This window comes from Engystomops pustulosus, chromosome 2 (genome assembly GCF_040894005.1).
Source record: "Engystomops pustulosus chromosome 2, aEngPut4.maternal, whole genome shotgun sequence".
Taxonomy (NCBI): Eukaryota; Metazoa; Chordata; class Amphibia; order Anura; family Leptodactylidae; genus Engystomops; species Engystomops pustulosus.
Window position 1 is genome coordinate 12,445,179 of NC_092412.1, and position 21,127 is coordinate 12,466,305.

Consider the following 21,127-nt stretch of genomic DNA (forward strand, 5'->3'; position numbering starts at 1 on the left):
CTTTTCCAGGTGGGGGCCGCAAAATGTTGTCCCGCGGGCCGCAGTTGGCCCGCGGGCCGCGAGTTTGAGACCCCTGCTCTATACTGTACTGCTGCTCCATATATTCTATACTGTACTGCCCCTCATGCTCTATACTGTACTGCTTCCCCTCATGCTCTATACTGTACCGCTGCTCCTCATGCTCTATACTGTACCGCTTCTCCATATATTCTATACTGTACTGCTGCTCCTTATTCTCTATACTGTACTGCTGCTCATCATGCTCTATACTGTACCACTGCTCCATATATTCTATACTGTACTGCTGCTCATGCTCTATACTGTACTGCTGCTCCTTATTCTCTATACTGTACTGCTACCCCTCATGCTCTATACTGTACCGCTGCTCCATATATTCTATACTGTACTGCTGCTCCATATATTGTATACTGTACTGCCCCTCATGCTCTTTACTGTACTGCTGCCTCTTACCCTGTACAATATTCTCCACCAGTGGCGTGACTAGAAGCTGATGGGCACCAGTACAAAGTCTGTGCCAGGCCCCCGACTATAATGTACGGTTTATAGTAATAGTCTTCTCATATGGGAAAGTGACACCATAAGGGCCCCCTAAACCTCTTGGGCCCAGGTGTGATCACAACCTCTGCACCCCCTCAATTTACCCCCCGGTCCTCACCACATACAGGTCTCCTCAGGGAAATTATCTAAATATTATTTACACTGATCAGCACAGACTCCTCCCCCTCATAACCAGCACCCCGCCTACACTGATCACATGATCTATTACATCATCACAGGTCCTTCATCCACCACTTCTCTATACACGTACACTCGAGAGGCCCCGCCCCCTCAGTGACATCACACTCCCCGGGTCACATGACTAGTGGATAGTGAGCAAGAGGACCTGTGTGAGGTACAGAGTGTCCTGCACTGAGGAGAGAAGAGGTAAGTGACCAGAGGAGGGACTACAACTCCCAGCATGCTCCCGGAGCACACACACTATATGGAGGGACTACAACTCCCAGCATGCTCCAGGTGCACACACACTATATGGAGGGACTACAGCTCCCAGCATGCTCCAGGAGCAGAAACACTATATGGAGGGACTACAACTCCCAGCATGCTCCAGGAGCACACACACACTATATGGAGGGACTACAACTCCCAGCATGCTCCAGGAACACATACACACAATATGGACGGACTACAACTCCCAGCATGCTCCAGGAGCACACACACTATATGGAGGGACTACAACTCCCAGCATGCTCCAGGAGCACATACACTATATGGAGGGACTACAACTCCCAGCATGCTCCAAGAGCACACGCACTATATTGGGGGACTACAACTCCCAGCATGCTCCAGGAGCACACACACTATATGGAAGGACTACAACTCCCAGCATGCTCCAGGCACACACACACTATATGGAAGGACTACAACTCCCAGCATGCTCCAGGCACACACACACTATATGGAGGGACTACAACTCCCAGCATGCTCCAGGAGCACACACACTATATGGAGGGACTACAACTCCCAGCATGCTCCAGGAGCGCACACACTATATGGAGGGACTACAACTCGCAGCATGCTCCAGGAGCACGCGCACACACTATATGGAGGGACCACAACTCCCAGCATGTTCCAGGAGCACACACACACTATATGGAGGGACTACAACTCCCAGCATGCTCCAGGAGCACACACACTGTATGGAGGGACTACAACTCCCAGCATGCTCCAGGAGCACACACACACTATATGGAGGGACTACAACTCCCAGCATGCTCCAGGAGCACACGCACACACTATATGGAGGGACCACAACTCCCAGCATGCTCCAGGAGCACACACACACTATATGGAGGGACTACAACTCCCAGCATGCTCCAGGAGCACGCGCACACACTATATGGAGGGACCACAACTCCCAGCATGCTCCAGGAGCACACACACACTATATGGAGGGACTACAACTCCCAGCATGCTCCAGGAGCACACACACTGTATGGAGGGACTACAACTCCCAGCATGCTCCAGGAGCACACACACACTATATGGAGGGACTACAACTCCCAGCATGCTCCAGGAGCACACGCACACACTATATGGAGGGACCACAACTCCCAGCATGCTCCAGGAGCACACACACACTATATGGAGGGACTACAACTCCCAGCATGCTCCAGGAGCACACGCACACACTATATGGAGGGACCACAACTCCCAGCATGCTCCATTGCAGGCTAAGCCAACATCGTTTTAACATCAGTCATGGAAATAAAAAACACAGCCTGTTGAGACACATGGAGATAAAACATAAAAATGAAGGAAAGTTTAATATCATACCAATAGACCACATAACTGAAGACGTATCCAGTAGATTCGAAGTTTTAAAAAGAAGGGAAATATACCGGATCTACAGATTAAAAACCTTAAAACCCGATGGACTAAATGAGGTCACAGAAACGATTTTAGTTTGAAATCTGAACACACACTTTTTTTGTCCCATTCTATTAAACTGCTTTACCCTGGAGTTTATAACGCAAGAACTTCGCAGCGCATTCACTATCAAGTAGTCCACTTACCTTATCCAGTAAACTCTGAAGTGAAAACCACGGAACTAGTTTGGTCTCCCAAAGCCTCTGTAGGAGAAATTTTGGTCCCTATGAGCTTTGGTAGTTGTAGTTCTAACATTAGAGGGAAGCCATTTTAGTAGTTTTTTTAAGGATCCAGACCGCATAGCGGATAGTGAGTAATCATGCAGCAAGGTATTCACTCTATCAATACAATTTAAGTACAGCAATACACTATAAAGGTTCTTTCACCTATAGATAATATTTTTTCTGAATATCATGGACATAAAATGCTGAATTTTAGTGGTTTTTAGATTGTTTTAGAGGAGTCCCTCATTGATTGTTCGGCAATCTATTGTTAATACTGCTAGGTCACCTGGTTACCGGGTCATCAACCCACCAAACACTATTGCTTTATATATGAGCTACCAATACACACCATGTAATGCAACTGACGAAGAACCCGTTACGGGTTCGAAACGCGTTTTGCTTTTTATGTTTTTATTATATTTTGATTTTATATATAATAAACAATACTAACGGAACGGACCGCGCCAAACTTTCTTTGATCGAATTGGGGATATCCAATAGAAACCCATATCGGAGAAACTCGCTGTTCCCACACCGGACAGGTAAACCCACCGGAACCCCAAGAGGCTGCAGACCGCTCCAATTTTAACAATACCTGCTATATGTGTTGTGCCATTTTGCGAAACTCAACAAGGTGAGTGTACACCTATACAAATTATTGATATCCAGCTATCCTGAGTTAACCTACACATCCAGCGCCCTTTTTTCTTGTCTCCTGTCCCCACTTTATCTTCCATGTCGGGTCCAGTGCCTGCTATTAGTGAGGAGCGGCACAGTCCAGCGCCATCACTCCTCCCTCAGTCCAGTGACCTCCCCTCCAGTGTCTGGAGAATCCCCATCTGTCACATCACACATGTCATGGACACAATTGCTTCATATAGAGTTTGCTCTTAGTTCTTGTCATGTTTCCTCAGGTTCTATAGATCCAGGACTCCCAGAGGTTTCTCCTAAAGATGATCCTTTCCATCAATGATCCACCAGGGATCCGGGAGAAGGACAGAGAGCAGATGGCGGCCAGGATCCTGGAGCTCACCCTGGAGATGATCTCCTTGATAACCGGAGAGGTGAGAGTCTCCCAGGACACGGCTCTTATCTCTAGGAATAACAGCGGGAAATGACTGGAGAGGTGAAGGATTCTTAGGATCTATGTAGTGATCAGTGTCTCCCCATACACAGGATTACACAGTAGTGAAGAAGTCGTCTGGTGAGTGTGTGACCCCCCGTGTGTCTGGAGGATGGACCCAGAGCCCCATCACCGAGCCTCCACCTCATTCACTGATACATGAGCAGAAGATCCTAGAACTTACCTCCAGGATCACTGAGCTGCTGAGCGGAGAGGTGAGCGCTGCCAGGAATGCTGGGACATTGTACAATAACACAAGGGAGGGGTCTGGGTGATGACTGTGTCATTGTGGGTGTCAGGTTCCTATAAGGTGTCAGGACGTCACTGTCTATTTCTCCATGGAGGAGTGGGAGTATATAGAAGGACACAAGGACCAGTACAAGGACATCATGATGGAGGACCACCAGCCCCTCACATCACCAGGTAAGAGGAGACCTTCCTGATTATAGAGGACAGAGCAGGTGTGAGGTCACCTCCTCCATCATCTCATCATCACATATAGACAATGTATCAGTCACTGTGTATATTTCCTATAGATGGATCCAGTCAGAGAAATCCACCAGAGAGATGTCCCCGTCCTGGAGATTCCCGGGATATTACACAGGAACCAGAGAGATGTCCCAGTCCTGGAGATTCCCGAGATATTACACAGGAACCAGAGAGATGTCCCAGTCCTGGAGATTCCCGGGATATCAAAGAGGAACCAGAGAGATGTCCCAGTCCCCAATATTTCCATATTGTTAAAGAAGAACCAGAAGAATACATCCCACTGGATCATCAGGTAGATGGAGCTGAGATTCCTGTAAATCCTCTATAGTTGGATGTAATGAAGCTACTTACCTTCTCCAGCAGCAGTGGGTGGAGGGTCTATGGCAGTGATGGCTAACCTATGGCACTGGTGCCAGAGGTGGCACTCGGAGCCCTTTCTGTGGGCGCTCAGGCCATCACCAGAGATGACTCCAGGTATCTTCCTGCAGTCCCAGACAGCCCAGGACTTGCTGTGCACAGAGCTATATTAAAGTGACAGCTGAACCTGGGACTATTTTCTGCTATATTGGTGTCCTCAGGGGCTGGTATCAATGAAAACTGTGACAGAGAAGGGAGTATAAATCACAAATTACATTTCTGTGTTGGCACTTTGCGATAAATAAGCGGGTCTTTCTTGTAGTTTGGGCACTCGGTCTCTAAAAGGTTTGCCATCACTGGTCTATGGGGAGATGTTGATGGAAACTGTTTTAGGTTGTGGCTACAAATGGTTTCTAGCTTCATAAAAGGTTGTGATAAAATCCTGTGACCTGTTACTTCTAGTCCAGAGCAGGAGTATGAATAATCTTCTCCCTGGTGTCCATGAGTCTCCACCTCAGGATCGGGTCACATCGGGTTATGCAGTAATATAACCAGGACATTGATGTTGATGAGTAAAATATTTGGATGAATGTGGATCCCGTCTCCTCCTGCAGGAGATTATTCCCCTTAGTTCCTGGTTCTGGAGGTTTCTGTCCATCACTTGGATATAAGAGAATCTCTGGAGACATTTCCTTGTTTTCTCAGGTCCTTCATGTTGGATCTTTCCAGGAAAGTTGTGGTGGAAGGAGGAGCGGAGAGGAAATCCCCTCATCAGTGACAGAGGAGGGTAAGAGCCTTTCATGTATCTTGTGGGTTATTCTTCCCTTATACATTGCAGGGAGAGGTCACATCCAGGGGAGGAGATGGAGATGACATAGACACCGGCTCATCTGTCTCTGGTCTCCTCCTCCAGTCAGTCAGATCAGTCTATACACACATGTTGTGTTACTGTAATATTTGGAGGATACAGTCTGTGGTGGCAGGATATCAGGTAATATCCATCTGTTAGATGTTCTGCTCCGCTTTCTTGATATGTAAAGTGAAGCCGCTTGTCTTTTACCTCATCAGCCAGACATTACTGACCATAACTCGGCCACAGAAGGAGGGTCATGTGATTTCTATCTGTCCATGAACAATCGCCCTGCCAGGAACTTATGACAGTATCATGAATATAAGATCAAGGTCCTGGCAGGAGTAGTGGAGTGCAATTCTGACTTGTTTTATCAGACAAGAATTTGATTTAAAGTCCTGGTCCTAGTAGTGATGTTATAGTACAGTTATAAATGGGAGATTATTATATGGGTGTTATGGGTGGCCTCCCAGGGTCCCTGACTCTCTGGGATGTTACGACATGTCCAAATCATTTGACGCTTCCAGAGGAGTACTGCTGCTGACAGCTCTGCTATTACATACAGGGTTGGATTAAAACTGCTGGGGGCCCTGAGCTGTGTGAATATTATGGGCCCCTCCAATTAACTTCCTACATATGGTGCTAGCATCAAGCTTCCTGGGGAATAGAGGAGGCTTACCTTCTGTCTGCTTTCTGGCACTTCAAAGGTCCCTAAATGGAATAACCGTAGTAGGAGGATTTCATGGGTGAAATGAAATGTGGTTGGTGGTTTGTGTGGCTGTTGTGAGGTAAAGACAGGATTACAGCTGTTATATGTCACACTGCTTTTCCCGCCTGAAAACCTTCATCCAATCATGAGGCAGACCTTCCCACCAATCCTGCGCTGCTGCTGGGCAGAAAACCTACAACTAAAAATAACTGCTAGTATCTGGGCAGAAACTCATTTGAATAACTAATCCCCATCCAGCACTGTTAACCCTCTCTGAACCAAAGACTGACCAGATAAGCAGCAAAGAAAATATGTGTTACCATGTACTCCCATAGTGTGTTATTGACGGGGAAGTGTCTGATGTCAAACTATTCTATTTGCCCACGGCAACCAATCAGAGCTCAGCTTTGATTTTATAAACTGCTGTGAGAAAATGAAAGCTGAGTTCTGATTGGGCAGCTACAACAGTATGCTCTCAGACACTTCTGATAAATATGAGGTAGTTTTCATCTTATCTTGCCATATCTTTCTATTACTGGTTTTCAAATAAAATAAAGACCCATGAAATGCAGACACACCATGTTTCTGGAGGGAAAGATATGGCACATTATTCATGGACCAAATGTGTGTGAATGGGCCCTTACTGTATCTCAGTTACACAGCACAGAGCTCCTGGCGCTTATACGTCTCCAGCTCTGTAACACCCCACCCTAAAAGGGTCCTCCTTACTTTCCTACATAAACCACTTGCCTCACCCAGAACCACCTGCCTCACCCACCTTGACGCCACAGCCGTGCTCCATCATTGAAAAAGGATCATGCGCAGATTTCACGGACCAACCTCAGTGAGGGTAGTTAGTAATCATGATTACAGCTGCACTAAATGCAATACATTGTAGGGGATCACAGCCCACAGACATTATTGTAACAGACCGTGTGACCGATCCACTACAGAAGTACAGCGTGTCCTAGCCAGAACTGTATTCACACATCAGTCATGGACTGTAGTCTGAGGATCCGCAAAAAATGGATCCGCAAATCCTCTGTTAAAAAAAAGAAGTGTATGTCTGTATTGACACAGTTGAGATTCATTGCATTTATCTTCAGATAACTTTACGGTGCATTCAGATCATGTTAATGCCAAACTGTGACCTGCATGGGCGATAAGTTTGATCTGACGCTATCGAGAAGTAACCACCCGGCACAGAAGGGGGACAGTGTCTATAGATTAGTTGTGTGGCACCTGGGGAAGAGGGGACAGGGGGCACAAGATTGTTACATGACCCAGGACCTCTGGTCTTCCTAATCCACCACTGGTAGCTGTCCTGTATATATGGCTGCCTGGGGACTCCCCCAACTAATTTATCTGGTTTCTAGGACTTCTAGTCGTGGCTCCAGCGTGAGATTGTATGTCTGGTTATACAACCCTCATAAGTCATGAATTATATCTAAATTTTATGTCATTGGTTTATATTTGCAATTCTACATGATTTTTCTATGTATATTCTATGTTCTCTGTATGTTACTGACTGATCGCTTCACTTCTGCTCGTAACTGGGAAAAGGAAACTTCCAATACTGATTTCTTGGTTATATTTTCCAGGAGATGAAAGTACAAGAGGTTCCCATGGACGTCCCCCCTCATCTCCTTGTGGTGAAGTAGAAGATAATCAGTCACATCTTTCCACAGAGGAGGGAAATCATGGAGAGAAGAGGAAATTTCCGTGTTGGAAAAGTGAGAAGTGTTTTAGTCAAGAATCAAATCTTCTCATTCATCTTCAAAGTCACCGAGAGGAAGAGATTTTTTTATGTTCAGAATGCGGGAAATGTTTTATGCAGAAATCACATTTTGTTATACATCAGGGAATTCACATAAGAGAGAAGCCCTTTTTGTGTAACAAATGCGGAAAACGTTTTATCCGTAAAACCTTACTTGTTCAACATGATAAAGTACACACTGGTGAGAAGCCATTTCCATGTTCAGAATGTGAAAAATGTTTTGCTCAGAGATCAAGTCTTCTAAAACATCTGAGAACTCACACAGGAGAGAAGCCATTTTTATGTACTGAATGTGGAAAGTGTTTTGCTCAGAAATCATATCTTATTCCACACCAGAGAACTCACACAGGGGAGAAGCCATTTACATGCGATGAATGTGGAAAATGTTTTACTCAGAAATCGGCTCTTCTTCTACATCAGAGAATTCACACAGGAGAGAAGCCATTTACGTGTAATGAATGTGGGAAATGTTTTACTCACAGGTCACATCTTGTTTACCATGAGAGAACTCACACAGAAGAGAAGCCGTTTTCATGTGATGAATGTGGAAAATGTTTTACCCACAAATCACATTTTATTAGACATCAGAGAACTCATAGAGGAGAGAAGCCATTTACAGGGCCGTCTCTTGGCCATCCCTGACCACCACGTTTCTGAGGGGTGCCACGCCCAGAATTCCTTGGTATCAGATGCTGTGGCCAAGCGAGAAGGAATGATTCACTGAGTGTTGTGGTCGCCTATGACAACAGAACTGAGTCACTGACCCCAGAACTTCAACTCGCTGTGGATTGCAGCTGCTTGTGTTATCTTGGTCTGCATGGACAGGCTAAGGCCTCTTGCACACTAGCGTTGCGTTTCACGTCAGGGTGCAATGCGTGAAAAACTGACGTTTTTGCTGCGTTTTTGTTTCATTTTTGTTCGCGGTTTTTTGCGTTTTCGGTGCGTTTTTCACACGCGTTTTTTTAAGTCAATGGGACTTTTTCAAAGGGACCAAGGTTCGGGAATAAAATGTTTTATTTAATTGAAAAATAATGTCTTCTGATAAGTTGCAAACATCTGCGATCTATTCTTCACTGTTCCGCGCGCGTATATTATCTCCCGACAAGTTAGCAGATGTGAAGAACAGTGAAGAATAGAATAAAAACAGTGAACACAGTGAACACAGGATCATTTAAGATAAAAACACAGTGCAGAACACAGTGCAGAATAGATTACAGATGTTCGGCACATCTGCTTACTTATCGGGAGATACGCGCGGAGCGGTGCGAACAAAATAGCATGTGAAGAACAATATATATGTGTGAAGAAGACATTGCAGATGTATGGAAACATGGATTAGGAATATACAGATGCACATCCAGATGTGGGTGCTTTAAGGATTAGGAATCCAGTCCCAATTATTTGTACATGCATAAATCCAGGCACTCCACATTACAATTTAGAAAACATAGGATGCGGCTAATAAATAGGAGTAAAATATATGCATGAGGTTTATACGTCACTTTGAACGTGGAGGTAGGTGTATACACGAAGTATACATATACAGATCTGTGTGGAATATTAATATGTGCAATGCGAGTATATAGGGAATCAGATAAAGGCACTGAAGAAAAGGAGAATATAAAAGAAAATGTTCGAGAATAAAGACACAAAGAAGGAGGAAGAGATAGAGATGAGACATTAGAGAAGCAGAATATATGCTGCACCCTGTGTACGCCTTACATCGTTGGAATAATTGTACAGGCGGTCCCCTACTTAAGGACACCTGACTTACAGACAACCCATAGTTACAGACAGACCCCTCTGACCTCTGGTGAAGCTCTCTGGATGTTACTATAGTCCCAGACTGCAGTGATCAGCTGTAAGGTGTCTGTAATGAAGCTTTATTGATAATCCTTGGTCCCATTACAGCAAAAAATGTTTATACTCCAATTGTCACTGGGGCCAAAATTATTTTTGTCTGGAGCTAAAATTTTAAAATATACAGTTTCGACTTACATACAAATTCAACTTAAGAACAAACCTCCGGACCCTATCTTGTACGTAACCCGGGGACTGCCTGTATTTCCTATGTACAGAGCTCTGAGTGGTAATTCTCCGCACTTTTGTACCAGATATTTCACCATTGTTGTTTGTTTTTGTTCCTGTGAGTAAAATGAATGAATCTACAGAGATCAGAGCAGTAAGATGTGTGTGATGCTCCCAGCCGCATCAGTAGATACTGGTGGGGTGTGATTCTTTCATCGACATAATTATCGTATTTGGGAAATGGGAACAATCAGTCAAAATTACCCAACTTTCTTCAGAAAGGAATCTGCTCACAGAGCGGGTGATGGTGCCTGGCAAATCTGAAGACAGTAAATGCTGCACTAGTGTGGTGATAGGTGAATGGCTGGGGCACACTCACAACACCCCCAATATTACAAGGGCACCGTACTGGCAATTTCATCTACCAGCAAGTCCATAATAATAGATTCATGGGGTACATATATAAATAAAACAAACACTGACATTACAGAGAAGAAACCATAGGAGAGAGGACCCCGCTCAGTCTATGAGGATGAAGGGCAGGAGCAGGAGGTGACATGTACGATGGTCCCGCCATTCTTTAAAGGGGTATTCCCACGAAGACAAGTTTCTTAAATAATAACAGTGAATTAGAGAATGTGTTAACAAAAATATAGGATTTCACAGATATAATTCCAACCTGTGTCTATCAGTCCTGCTGTACACAATTTCAGTTGCCCCTAGACACAACCCTGTAACTTCAGACTTAGCTCCACGGCTGTCACACAGAAATCCAAGATGGCTTACCAGACCCTGCGATTTATCTGTCTCTCTCTCTGCTCCTTGCATGCTAGCCCTGCCCCCTGCACTCAAGCTCCGCCTCCTGCAGTCACACTGACACAGGCATTCTGCCGGCAACAGTGTGAGAAGTATAAAAGTACAGATAGATAATTGCTTTATAAGGGGAGGATGGCACAGCAGGCCTATGTGTTGTGGGCTAGCAGAGATGTAGTAGAGCTGACTGTGTCATTGTGTGTAATAGGCTTCTCATGGATCTCATTTTTAGGTATCAGATACTATTACAATGTTCAGAAGCTAAATTAAAGGGTATATAAACCTGTAACCTGATAATGTAAGCACATTGTCAGCTAACAGAACTAGAGGGATTATGAAGTGACTGCCTAGAGAGTCTTCACTCACACTTGAATCTTGAGTGATGGAGCCAAAACAGCAATAAAACTGAGTAACATTATAATGTAAAGGGTTAAAAATTATCTTTATTGTTAACATCACTAGGGGACTGAGATTTGATCAGGGGATAAAATAAATAAACAGATAGATAATGCCGAATGAACCAGTCACCAGTGGCTATTGTTAAGGATATCACACTGGTCTTGAATGCCATCTTACTGTCAGACATTTTAAAGACTCAGCATTCATTTCACATAACTTGGTGTAGTGAAAACTAAAGTTTGGGTGGGGTGCGTCCCTAAGCACACAAAGACTTAGTGCTCGCTAGCACCACCTGGAGGAAGGTATCCAGGTGAACATCTGGGCATTTTGTTTATGTGAAGACAGCCAATGGTTCTACATTCCTTTGCGTGCTTACATCCAATAGTGTTGCATTTCCAGGGTCAAACCATCCAATAGTATTGCCCGCTTGTGTACTTGCCCACCCCTTGAAGAGTGTGTTATGACTTTCCAGAGAAGAGTTTCAGTGCCAAAGAGAATAAAGCAGTCTTGAGCTAATCTTCAGAAGGACGGTGCGTCTTTCCTGGTTTACTCCATTCCAGCACTGGAAACCAGACTCCTATAATGCGAAACTCACCTTTGCAACGTGGACGAGGACGGTTAAAGCCTCATGTATCCAAAGACCCTTATGGTCATCTCTGATACTATCGATATTTACAGAGACCAGGGTGCATCAGTCTACAGAAAAAACTTTTCTTTTTTTTCATACTAAAAGTTATTCCAAAGTTTCTGACAGACAGGCATAAAATAGCAATTTATATTCAAATAATAATTCATCTGGATTGTAAGGCAGAGGTCCCATTTTCGGGTATAGTCAGGCGAGAATGCCTTCAGGACATACCTTCACTATTTTGAATGTTATATAGGTCACCGTAAAATGTCACCCAGTCAGGGAGGCGGAGGAGCTCCACCACACAGTCAAGCTGCCCCGCCTCCTCTCTGCCACTCACAATCCTTGCCCAGCCCACTTTCCCGGTGACGTCATCTTTCTGTTTGAATCTACAGCACATGTCGCCATCCAGGGACGTGCCCTAACCACTTCAGTCCCCTCTCTCACTCACACCTGTATTGCACGGAAATGGAGCGTGCATGGTGACCCCATGAAGCAGGTCTGTGTTGAGCTTAAAGGGCTATTCCCATTTCTGCAAATTAATGTTATTGTTTGTATTATGAAAAATTATACAATTTTCCAATATACTTTCTGTAACAATTGTTTAGTTTTCTAGATCTCTGCTTGCTGATTCTACAGAAAGCTTCATTGTTTACTGGACCACCTGACCATGGTCACACAGGTGCACAGCTCGTTAGTATCAGAGAGAATAATCAGCTGTGTGTTATAACGATCCAGGCACCTGTGTGACCATGGTCAGATTTCTATCCACTGGAAATAAACAATGAAGCTTTCAATAGCAGGACAGCAAGTAGAGATCTAGAAAACTGTGAGGAATTGATACAGAAAGTATATTGGAAACTTGTGTAACTTTTCATTATTCAAACAATAACATTTATTTGCTGAAATGGGAACACCCCTTTAAGGGCAAATGGCCCTTCAGTACGTTGTTTTCACCCTTTCCCTCTGGTATGTGAAATTACATATGAACCCTCTCAGTGCGCACAAGTCGCATCCCTTGGCCCGGTTACTAGGCAGTAAGGTATCGGTAGTAAGCAACGTACTATGGAGTTTGCCTTCTCAGTGAACTCCCTCATTTTAAATTACTTCACCCTACCATGAAAGATGCGATCATGTTCATCCCTATTGAAGTCGCCGCCTCAGGTGGCAGATTGCAGACCCTCATAGGGGCGGCGGTACAGACTTGTCAAAAGCTGGCAAGTCCATACTGCCTAAAAAATCTATTACATAGCTGCCTTTAAGGCACTGACGTAATTGAAAGGCAGAATGGTGCAGCACAGAGCGCATGTGTGCATCGCTCTGCAGGACACAGCCCAGAGTGCGTGATGACATCATCACACATGCTGGCCTGTGTCACTACACACATTGGGGCTCGTTTACTAAGGATCCGAACGCCGCACTTTCGTTGGGTTTCCCGAATATTTCGTTTTGCGCTGAATTGCCCCGGGATTTTGGTGCATCGGCGCCGGCTTACACACGACAGAAATCGGGGGGGCGGCCGTCGGACAAACCGCAGAATTTAAAAAAGGATTTGTGTCGCAAGATCAAGCACTCACATGCACCGGGAAGAAGCAGGTGAACTCTGGTGGACCTCGGCGCAACAGCGATAAATGCAGGAACTCAGACGCACGATCTTAGTGAATTACGATGGACCCGAATCCTCATCAGACAACGCACCGCGGGATCGCAACGGGGCCGGGTAAGTAAATCTGTCAGTAAATCTGTCAGAATTTGCAGTGTTGACCCTTCTTCTTCAGGACCTTTTGTCACAATTTGTTGGTTTTTGTTGTCCACCCATCTCTTGATGATTGACCACAAGTTCTCAATGCTTTTAAGATCTGGGTAGTTTCCAGGCCATGGATCCAAAATCTCTAGGTTTTGTTCCCTGAGCCATTTAGTTATCACCTTTGCTTTATGGCAAGGTGCTCCATCATGCTGGAAAAGGCATTGTTGATCACCAAACAGCTCTTGGTTGGGAGAAGTTGCTCTTGGAGGACATTCTGATCCCATTCTTTATTCATGGATGTGTTTTTAGGCAAGACTGTGAGAGAGCCGATTCCCTTGGCTGAGAAGCCGCCCCACACATGAATGGCTGCAGGAGGCTTTACAGGTGGCAGGAGACAAGACTGGTGGCATCGCTCACCTTGTCTTCTCCCAACAAGCTGTTTTCCAGATGTTCCAAACAATCGGAAAGGGGATCATCAGAGAAAATGACTTTCCCCCAGTCCTCAGAAGTCCACTCCCTGTACCTCCTGCAGAATATCAGTCTGTCCCTGATGGTTTCTGGAGAGAAGTGGCTTCTTTGCTGCCCTCCTGACACCAGGCCTTGCTCCAAGAGTCTCCACAGTCTCACAGTACGTGCAGATGCCTCACACCTGCCTGCTGCCATTCCTGAGTAAGCTTTCCACTACTGGCAGCCCCATCCCCAAGCTGAAACACTTTTAAGAGATGTCCTGGCGCTTGCTGGTCCTTCTTGGGCACTCTAGAGCCTTTTTGGCAACAATGGAACCTCTCTCCATGAATTCATTGATGATGCGATTGATTGGTGACTGAGGTGCAATCTTTCTAGCTGCGATACTCTTCCCTGTTAGGCCAGTTTTGTGCAGTGCAATGATGACTACACGTGTTTCTTTAGAGATAACCATGGTTAACAGAAGAGAAACAATGATGCCAAGCACCAGCCTCCTTTTAAAGTGTCCAGTGGTGCGATTCTTACTTAATCATGACAGATTGATCTCCAGCCCTGTCCTCATCATCACCCACACCTTTGATACTGGAGCAATCACTGAAACGATGTTAGCTGCTCCTTTTAAGGCGTCTGCAATGAAGTTGAAAAATTTTTTGGGGAAAAAATGTTTATTTTCTAGGCAAATACTGAAATTGCAATTAATTTCTGTTAAGGTGATCACTCTTTATAACAATCTGGAGTATATGCAAATTGCCATTATAAAACCTAATGCAGGAGACTTTGTAAAAATTTACATTTGTATCATTCTCAAAACTTATGGCCATGACTGTACTTCCCCTCGGTAAACCAGGCTGTGTATACTGATGCGGGAGACTGTATATACTAAGGGGGGAGGCTGTGTATACTGAGGGGAACCAGGCTGTCTATACTGATGAGGGAGACTGTATACCAGGGGGAAACAGGCTGTATATATTGAGGGGAAGAAGGCTGTATATACTTCCCCTCAGTAAACCAGGCTGTGTATACTGAGGGGGGAGGCTGTATATGCTGAGGGGAAGCAGGCTGTATATACTGAGGAGGGGCAGGCTGTGTATACTGAGGGAAAGCAGGCTGTATATACTGGGGGCAGGCTGTGTGTATACTGAGGGGGGAGGCTAATAAATTTATATAGTTTATACAATGTGATGAACTGGATTATTTTTTTAATATTCTCTAAATATTAAAATTAACTTAAAATTTCAGGCGATTTATGTTTTTGTCTGTGGGCAAACTTACAAAATCAGCAAAGGATCAAATTATTTTTTCCTTCACTATATTTGCAAAGGACAGCCTTTACTTTTCAAAATCCCTTCATGTTTCATGTTGATGACTGACCTGCTAACTAATATAGCCCTACCATATGTAATATGCATGAAATATGAGGTACAAACCAATCAGACCACTCCCCGATGGTACATGGGCTAGAATAAGAACGGGAAGAAGGATGCGGGAATAGAGTAAAACCCCACTGGATAACTATATTGACGGAGACAGTCCATCCCTTGGTCACAGTGCAGACATCATCATGGTACCATAGTATATAAGGCCGGAAAAAGATGCAAGTCCATCCAACCTTTAAAAATTAAACAAGTGTTTTTTCCATATAACCCGTGATATTTTTTCTCTCCAGAAAGGCATCCAGGCCTCTCTTGAACATGTACATAGAGTCCGCCATAACAACCTCCTGCGGCAGAGAGTTCCACAGTCTCACTGCTCTTACAGTAAAGAACCTATGGGAATGGTAGAATCACATTTCCTCTAAGCATAGAGGATGTTGATGGTCATGGTAGATCCTCCTCTAGGTGTAAAGGATGCCCCCTGTCTATGGTGATAGTAGAACCTCCTCTCCTCTAGGTGTAGAGGATGCCCCCTGTCTATGGTGATGGTAGTACCTCCTCTCCTCTAGGTGTAGAGAATGTCCCCTGTCTATGGTGATCGTAGAACCTCCTCTCCTCCCTCTAGGTGTAGAGGATGCCCCCTGTCTATGGTGATGGTAGAACCACCTCTCCTCTAGGTGTAGAGGATGTCCCCTGTCTATGGTGATGGTAGTACCTCCTCTCCTCTAGGTGTAGAGCATGCCCCTGTCTATGGTGATGGTAGAACCTCCTCTTCCCTAGGTGTAGAGGATGCCCCCTGTCTATGGTGATGGTAGAACCTCCTCTGCTCTAGGTGTAGAGGATGTCCCCCTGTCTATGGTGATGGTAGAACCTCCTCTTCCCTAGGTGTAGAGGATGTCCCCCTGTCTATGGTGATGGTAGAACCTCCTCTTCCCTAGGTGTAGAGGATGCCCCCTGTCTATGGTGATGATAGAACCTCCTCTGCTCTAGGTGTAGAGGATGTCCCCTGTCTATGGTGATGGTAGAACCTCCTCTTCCCTAGGTGTAGAGGATGCCCCCTGTCTATGGTGATGGTAGAACCTCCTCTGCTCTAGGTGTAGAGGATGTCCCCTGTCTATGGTGATGGTAGAACCTCCTCTTCCCTAGGTGTAGAGGATGTCCCCCTGTCTATGGTGATGGTAGAACCTCCTCTTCCCTAGGTGTAGAGGATGCCCCCTGTCTATGGTGATGATAGAACCTCCTCTCCTCTAGGTGTAGAGGAAGCCCCCTGTCTATGGTGATGGTAGCACCTCCTCTCCTCTAGGTGTAGAGGATGCCCCCTGTCTATGGTGATGGTAGAACCGCCTCTCCTCTAGGTGTAGAGGATGTCCCCTGTCTATGGTGATGGTAGAACCTCCTCTCCTCTAGGTGTAGAGGATGCCTCCTGTCTATGGTGATGGTAGAACCTCCTCTCCTCTAGGTGTAGAGGATGCCCCTGTCTATGGTGATGGTAGAACCTCCTCTCCTCTAGGTGTAGATGATGTCCCCTGTCTATTGTGATGGTAGAACCTCCTCTCCTCTAGGTGTAGAGGATGCCCCCTGTCTATGGTGATGGTAGAACAGCCTCTCCTCAAGGTGTAGAGGATGCTCCCTGTCTATGGTGATGGTAGAACCTCCTTTCCTCTAGGCGTAGAGGATGCCCCCTTGTCCTGGTCACAGGCCTAGGTATAAAAAGATCTTTGGAGAGATCCTTGTTATGTCCGTTCAGGTATTTGTACATTGTAATGAGGTCTCCCCTCAGTCGTCTTTTTTCTAAACTGAATAATCCCAAATTTTGTAATCGGTCATTGTATTCTAATCCCCCCATTCCCCTAAAAATCCTGGTTGCTCTCCTCTGCACCCGTTCCAGCTCTACTATATCCTTTTTTTACACTGGTGCCCAAAACTGTACACAATATTCCATGTGTGGTCTGACCAGGGATTTGTATAAGGGCAAAACTATGTCTTTATCATGAGAATCTATTCCTCTCTTGATACATCCCATAATTTTATTTGCTTTAGCAGCAGCTGCCTGGCTCTGGTCACTAAAATTAAGTTTACCATCCACCAACACCCCCAAGTCCTTTTCAGCTCCAGTTTTACCAAGTAACTGACTGTTTAGAACATAATTATATTACATTTATCTACATAAACCTCATCAACCATTTCTCTGCCCATCCCTCAAGCTTCCACAAATCCTTCTGTAATGCTAAACTATCAGCCTCGGAATAAATTACTTTACACAGCTTAGTATCATCTGCAAATATTGAAACTTGACTGTGTAAACCCACAACAAGGTCATTAATAAAAATATTAAAAAGAAGTGGCCCCAATACTGACCCCTGTGGCACTCCACTGGTAACATCAACCCAATCTGAGAATGTGCCATTAATGACGACCCTCTGTTTTCTATCACTAAGCCAATTACTTACCCAAATACACAGATTTTCCCCTGTTCCCAGCAGTCTCATTTTATATACCAACCTTTTATGCGGCACGGTGTCAAATGCCTTTGAAAAGTCCAGATATACAACATCCACAGCGTCCTCCAGATCCAGTCTTGAACTTACCTCCTCATAGAAACCAATCAGATTAGTCTGACAGGACCGATCTCTCATAAACCCATGCTGACGCTGGGTTATAAGGTCATGTACAGTGAGATACTCCAGGATAGCATCTCTAACAAACCCCTCAAATATTTTCCCCACCACAGAAGTTAGACTCACAGGTCTGTAGTTTCCAGGATTGCTTTTTGATTCTTTTTTGTATATTGGTAGCACATTTGCTTTGTGCCAGTCCTGTGGTACATAACCAGTCCTCAGTGAATCTTCAAATATTAAAAATAACGGTCTGTCACGGTACATAGGTCATGCAGAATCTGAGGGTGTATGCCATCTGGCCCCAGTGATTTATCTATCTTAGTGGTTGTGAAGCAGCACCGCACCTCTTCCTGGGTTAAACTGCTGACATTCCAAAAAGAATTTACATTATTCCTCATTGTGTCTTCCACCAGGGAAATTTCCTGGGTAATGACAATCGAGAAGGCGACATTCAGTAGATTGGCCCTTTCCTCATCTCCTTCCACCATGACCCCCATGTTACTCCTCAGAGGGCCCACACTCTCCGTTTTTAGTTTATCATATATATACAGTACTTGAAAAATAATTTGGGATTATTTTCATTCTCCCTGGCAATATTTCTCTCAGTCTCTATTTTTGCAGACTTTATCTGCTTTTTACAGGATTTATTTTTCTCTCTATAATCCTGTAATGCCTCATCGCTACCTTTGTGTTTTAGCACCTTAAATGACTTATCTTTCTCGCTTATTGCTTTTCTTACAAGACTAGTTACCACATTGGCTTTTTCTTGTTCCTCTTATGCTTTTTCCCATATGGTATTGTTTCATGTAACATATGTTGTATATATGTTTTTGATGTATTAGCAAAGGATGATTAGGTCAGTAAGTTTAAGAGATTTTGGAAAGAGAATGTACACTTGTTATGGAAATGATTTTATTTTATTGTGAATTTCCCGTAAACTTTATAATGAGGTCAAAAAGAGACCCCGTCTTCAAAGTCCCTAAAGAGCCTCTTCTTGTACTTTCTTTGTCTACCACCGCATATTTCACCTACATCAGATTATTTATTCTTTGTTTTTATATTTCCTGCAAAAAGAGAATTATTTGAGGGAAGATAATCACATATCTGGAGGAAGGTAAACAGAAATATAAGGATCGTATGGAAAGTAAAGCCCACATAGGGGTACACCAGGGAAAAGACTGGCAGACGGTATCCATATCTGCAGAGGAGCCAGAGAATAGGGAGTGATGGGGAGGAAAGAAAGGGGGAAATAATGGATAAACGACACTTAATCTTTAAGGTTCTTGAAGGTTCCAGTCTATATACATTCCAAAATCACTTTTAGAGGCTACCTTGAAGATATCACATTGCCCCAACTCTCAGTAACAAAGGAGAAGATGGACCTTCCACTGACACTGGAGGAGCTTATCCTATCACTGGCTACACCAGTCCAGGATTGGATGGTCATCCATTCTATAGGATATATGGAGAGACTATACTTCCAATGTTGTTGGAAATGTTTCATTCTGGGCTGGAGGAAGGTGCTACAGATTTTATTATGGAAGGCATAATAGTTGTCCTCCCTTAGATAAAAACTTTTAGCTCAATTCCCATCCCTGATCAGTGGTCCATGGGAAAAAAAATTTGGATGCTGTCCCATTCTGTTCACTTCTTTGACTATGTCTAGACTCAGTATAACCCTGTTCTCCCTGCTCACAGTATTTATGATTAGCAGTTACATTTTTTTATATGATGTGAAAACTAATAAATTATATTAAAATATTTTTAACACGGTTTCTCTCCTGTGTGAATTTTCTCATGTTCAACAAGATTTGATTTCCAGGTAAAACATTTCTCACATACAGTACATGTAAAAGGCTTCTCTCCTGTGTGAATTCTCTGATGTTGAACAAGATTTGATTTCTTATTAAAACATTTTCCACAATCTGAACATGAAAATGGTTTCTGTCCTGTGTGAATTCTCTGATGTATAACAAGATTTGAATTATCGCCACAACATTTTCCACATTGAGGACATGAAAATTGCTTCTCTTCTGTGTGAATTCTCTGATGTCTTATAAGGCTTACTTTCACGCTAAAAGATTTCCCACATTCCAGACATGAAAATGGTTTTTCTCCTGTATGAATTTTCTCATGTTCAACAAGATGTGATTTCCGGGTAAAACATTTCCCACATTCAGGACAAGAAAATGGTTTCTCCCCTGTGTGAGTTCTCAGATGTCTAGAAAGCTTTGCTCTCTCCCTAAAAGATTTTTCACATTCTGGACATGAAAATTGCATCTCTCCTGTGTGAATTCTCAGATGTCTAGAAAGCTTTGCTCTCTCAGTAAAACATTTTTCACATTCCGGACATGAAAATGGCTTCTCTCCTGTGTGAATTCTCCGATGTCTAAAAAGACTTGAATTTTCGCTAAAACATTTTCCACATTCATTACAGGAAAATGGCTTCTCTCCTGTGTGAATTCTCCGATGTTGAACAAGATTTGATTTCTGTGCAAAACATTTCCCACATTCAGGACATGAAAATGGTTTCTCACCTGTGTGAGTTCTCTGATGTTTTAGAAGATTTGATTTCTGAACAAAACATTTTTTACATTTGGGACATGAATATGGCTTCTCCCCTGTGTGAATTCTCTGATGTTTTAGAAGATTTGGTTTCTGAACAAAACATTTCCCACATTCTGGACATGAATATGGCTTCTCTCCTGTGTGAATTTTCACATGTTGATCAAGACTTGATTTCTGGGTATATTTTTTCTCACATTGTGAACATGAAAACATCGTTTTCTCTTGGTGACTTTGAAGATGAATGAGAAGATTTGATTCTTGACTAAAAGACTTGTCACATTTTGGACATGAAAACTTCCTCTTCTCTCCATGATTTCCCTCCTCTGTGGAAAGATGTGACTGATTATCTTCTACTTCACCACAAGGAGATGAGGGGGGACGTCCATGGGAACCTCTTGTACTTTCATCTCCTGGAAAATATAACCAAGAAATCAGTATTGGAGGTTTCCATTTTAAATGTTGCAAAATGGCAAAAAGATTTTTTTTTTACTATTATTCAGACCTCCTGGGG

The 21,127-nt window shown here is 44.0% G+C and overlaps 2 protein-coding genes across 4 annotated transcripts in view; one reads left to right on the plus strand and one right to left on the minus strand.

The window, feature by feature from the left end:
• The first annotated feature begins 861 nt into the window (after positions 1-861).
• On the plus strand, positions 862-10,947 carry LOC140119846 (uncharacterized). Of its 3 annotated transcripts, none has more exons than XM_072139269.1 (5): positions 862-945; positions 3,587-4,218; positions 4,332-4,576; positions 5,371-5,428; positions 7,802-10,947. In XM_072139269.1, the coding sequence occupies exons 2-5, from the start codon at positions 4,134-4,136 to the stop codon at positions 8,617-8,619; spliced, it is 1,206 nt and encodes a 401-aa protein (XP_071995370.1). In that variant the 5' UTR covers positions 862-945; positions 3,587-4,133; the 3' UTR covers positions 8,620-10,947. The 3 variants fall into 3 exon arrangements, with proteins under 3 accessions (XP_071995370.1, XP_071995368.1, XP_071995369.1); XM_072139267.1 differs by having other exon boundaries at positions 5,347-5,428; positions 7,802-10,901; XM_072139268.1 differs by having other exon boundaries at positions 871-913; positions 5,347-5,428; positions 7,802-10,901.
• Positions 10,948-18,872: 7,925 nt separating this feature from the next.
• Positions 18,873-21,127, minus strand: part of LOC140119962 (uncharacterized) — a 54,155-nt gene continuing 51,900 nt past the window's right edge. Inside the window, 2 exon segments of the mRNA XM_072139398.1 lie at positions 18,873-19,837; positions 19,840-20,771. Of these exon segments, the coding sequence (XP_071995499.1) occupies positions 19,802-19,837; positions 19,840-20,771 (968 nt within the window). The 3' untranslated portion in view covers positions 18,873-19,801.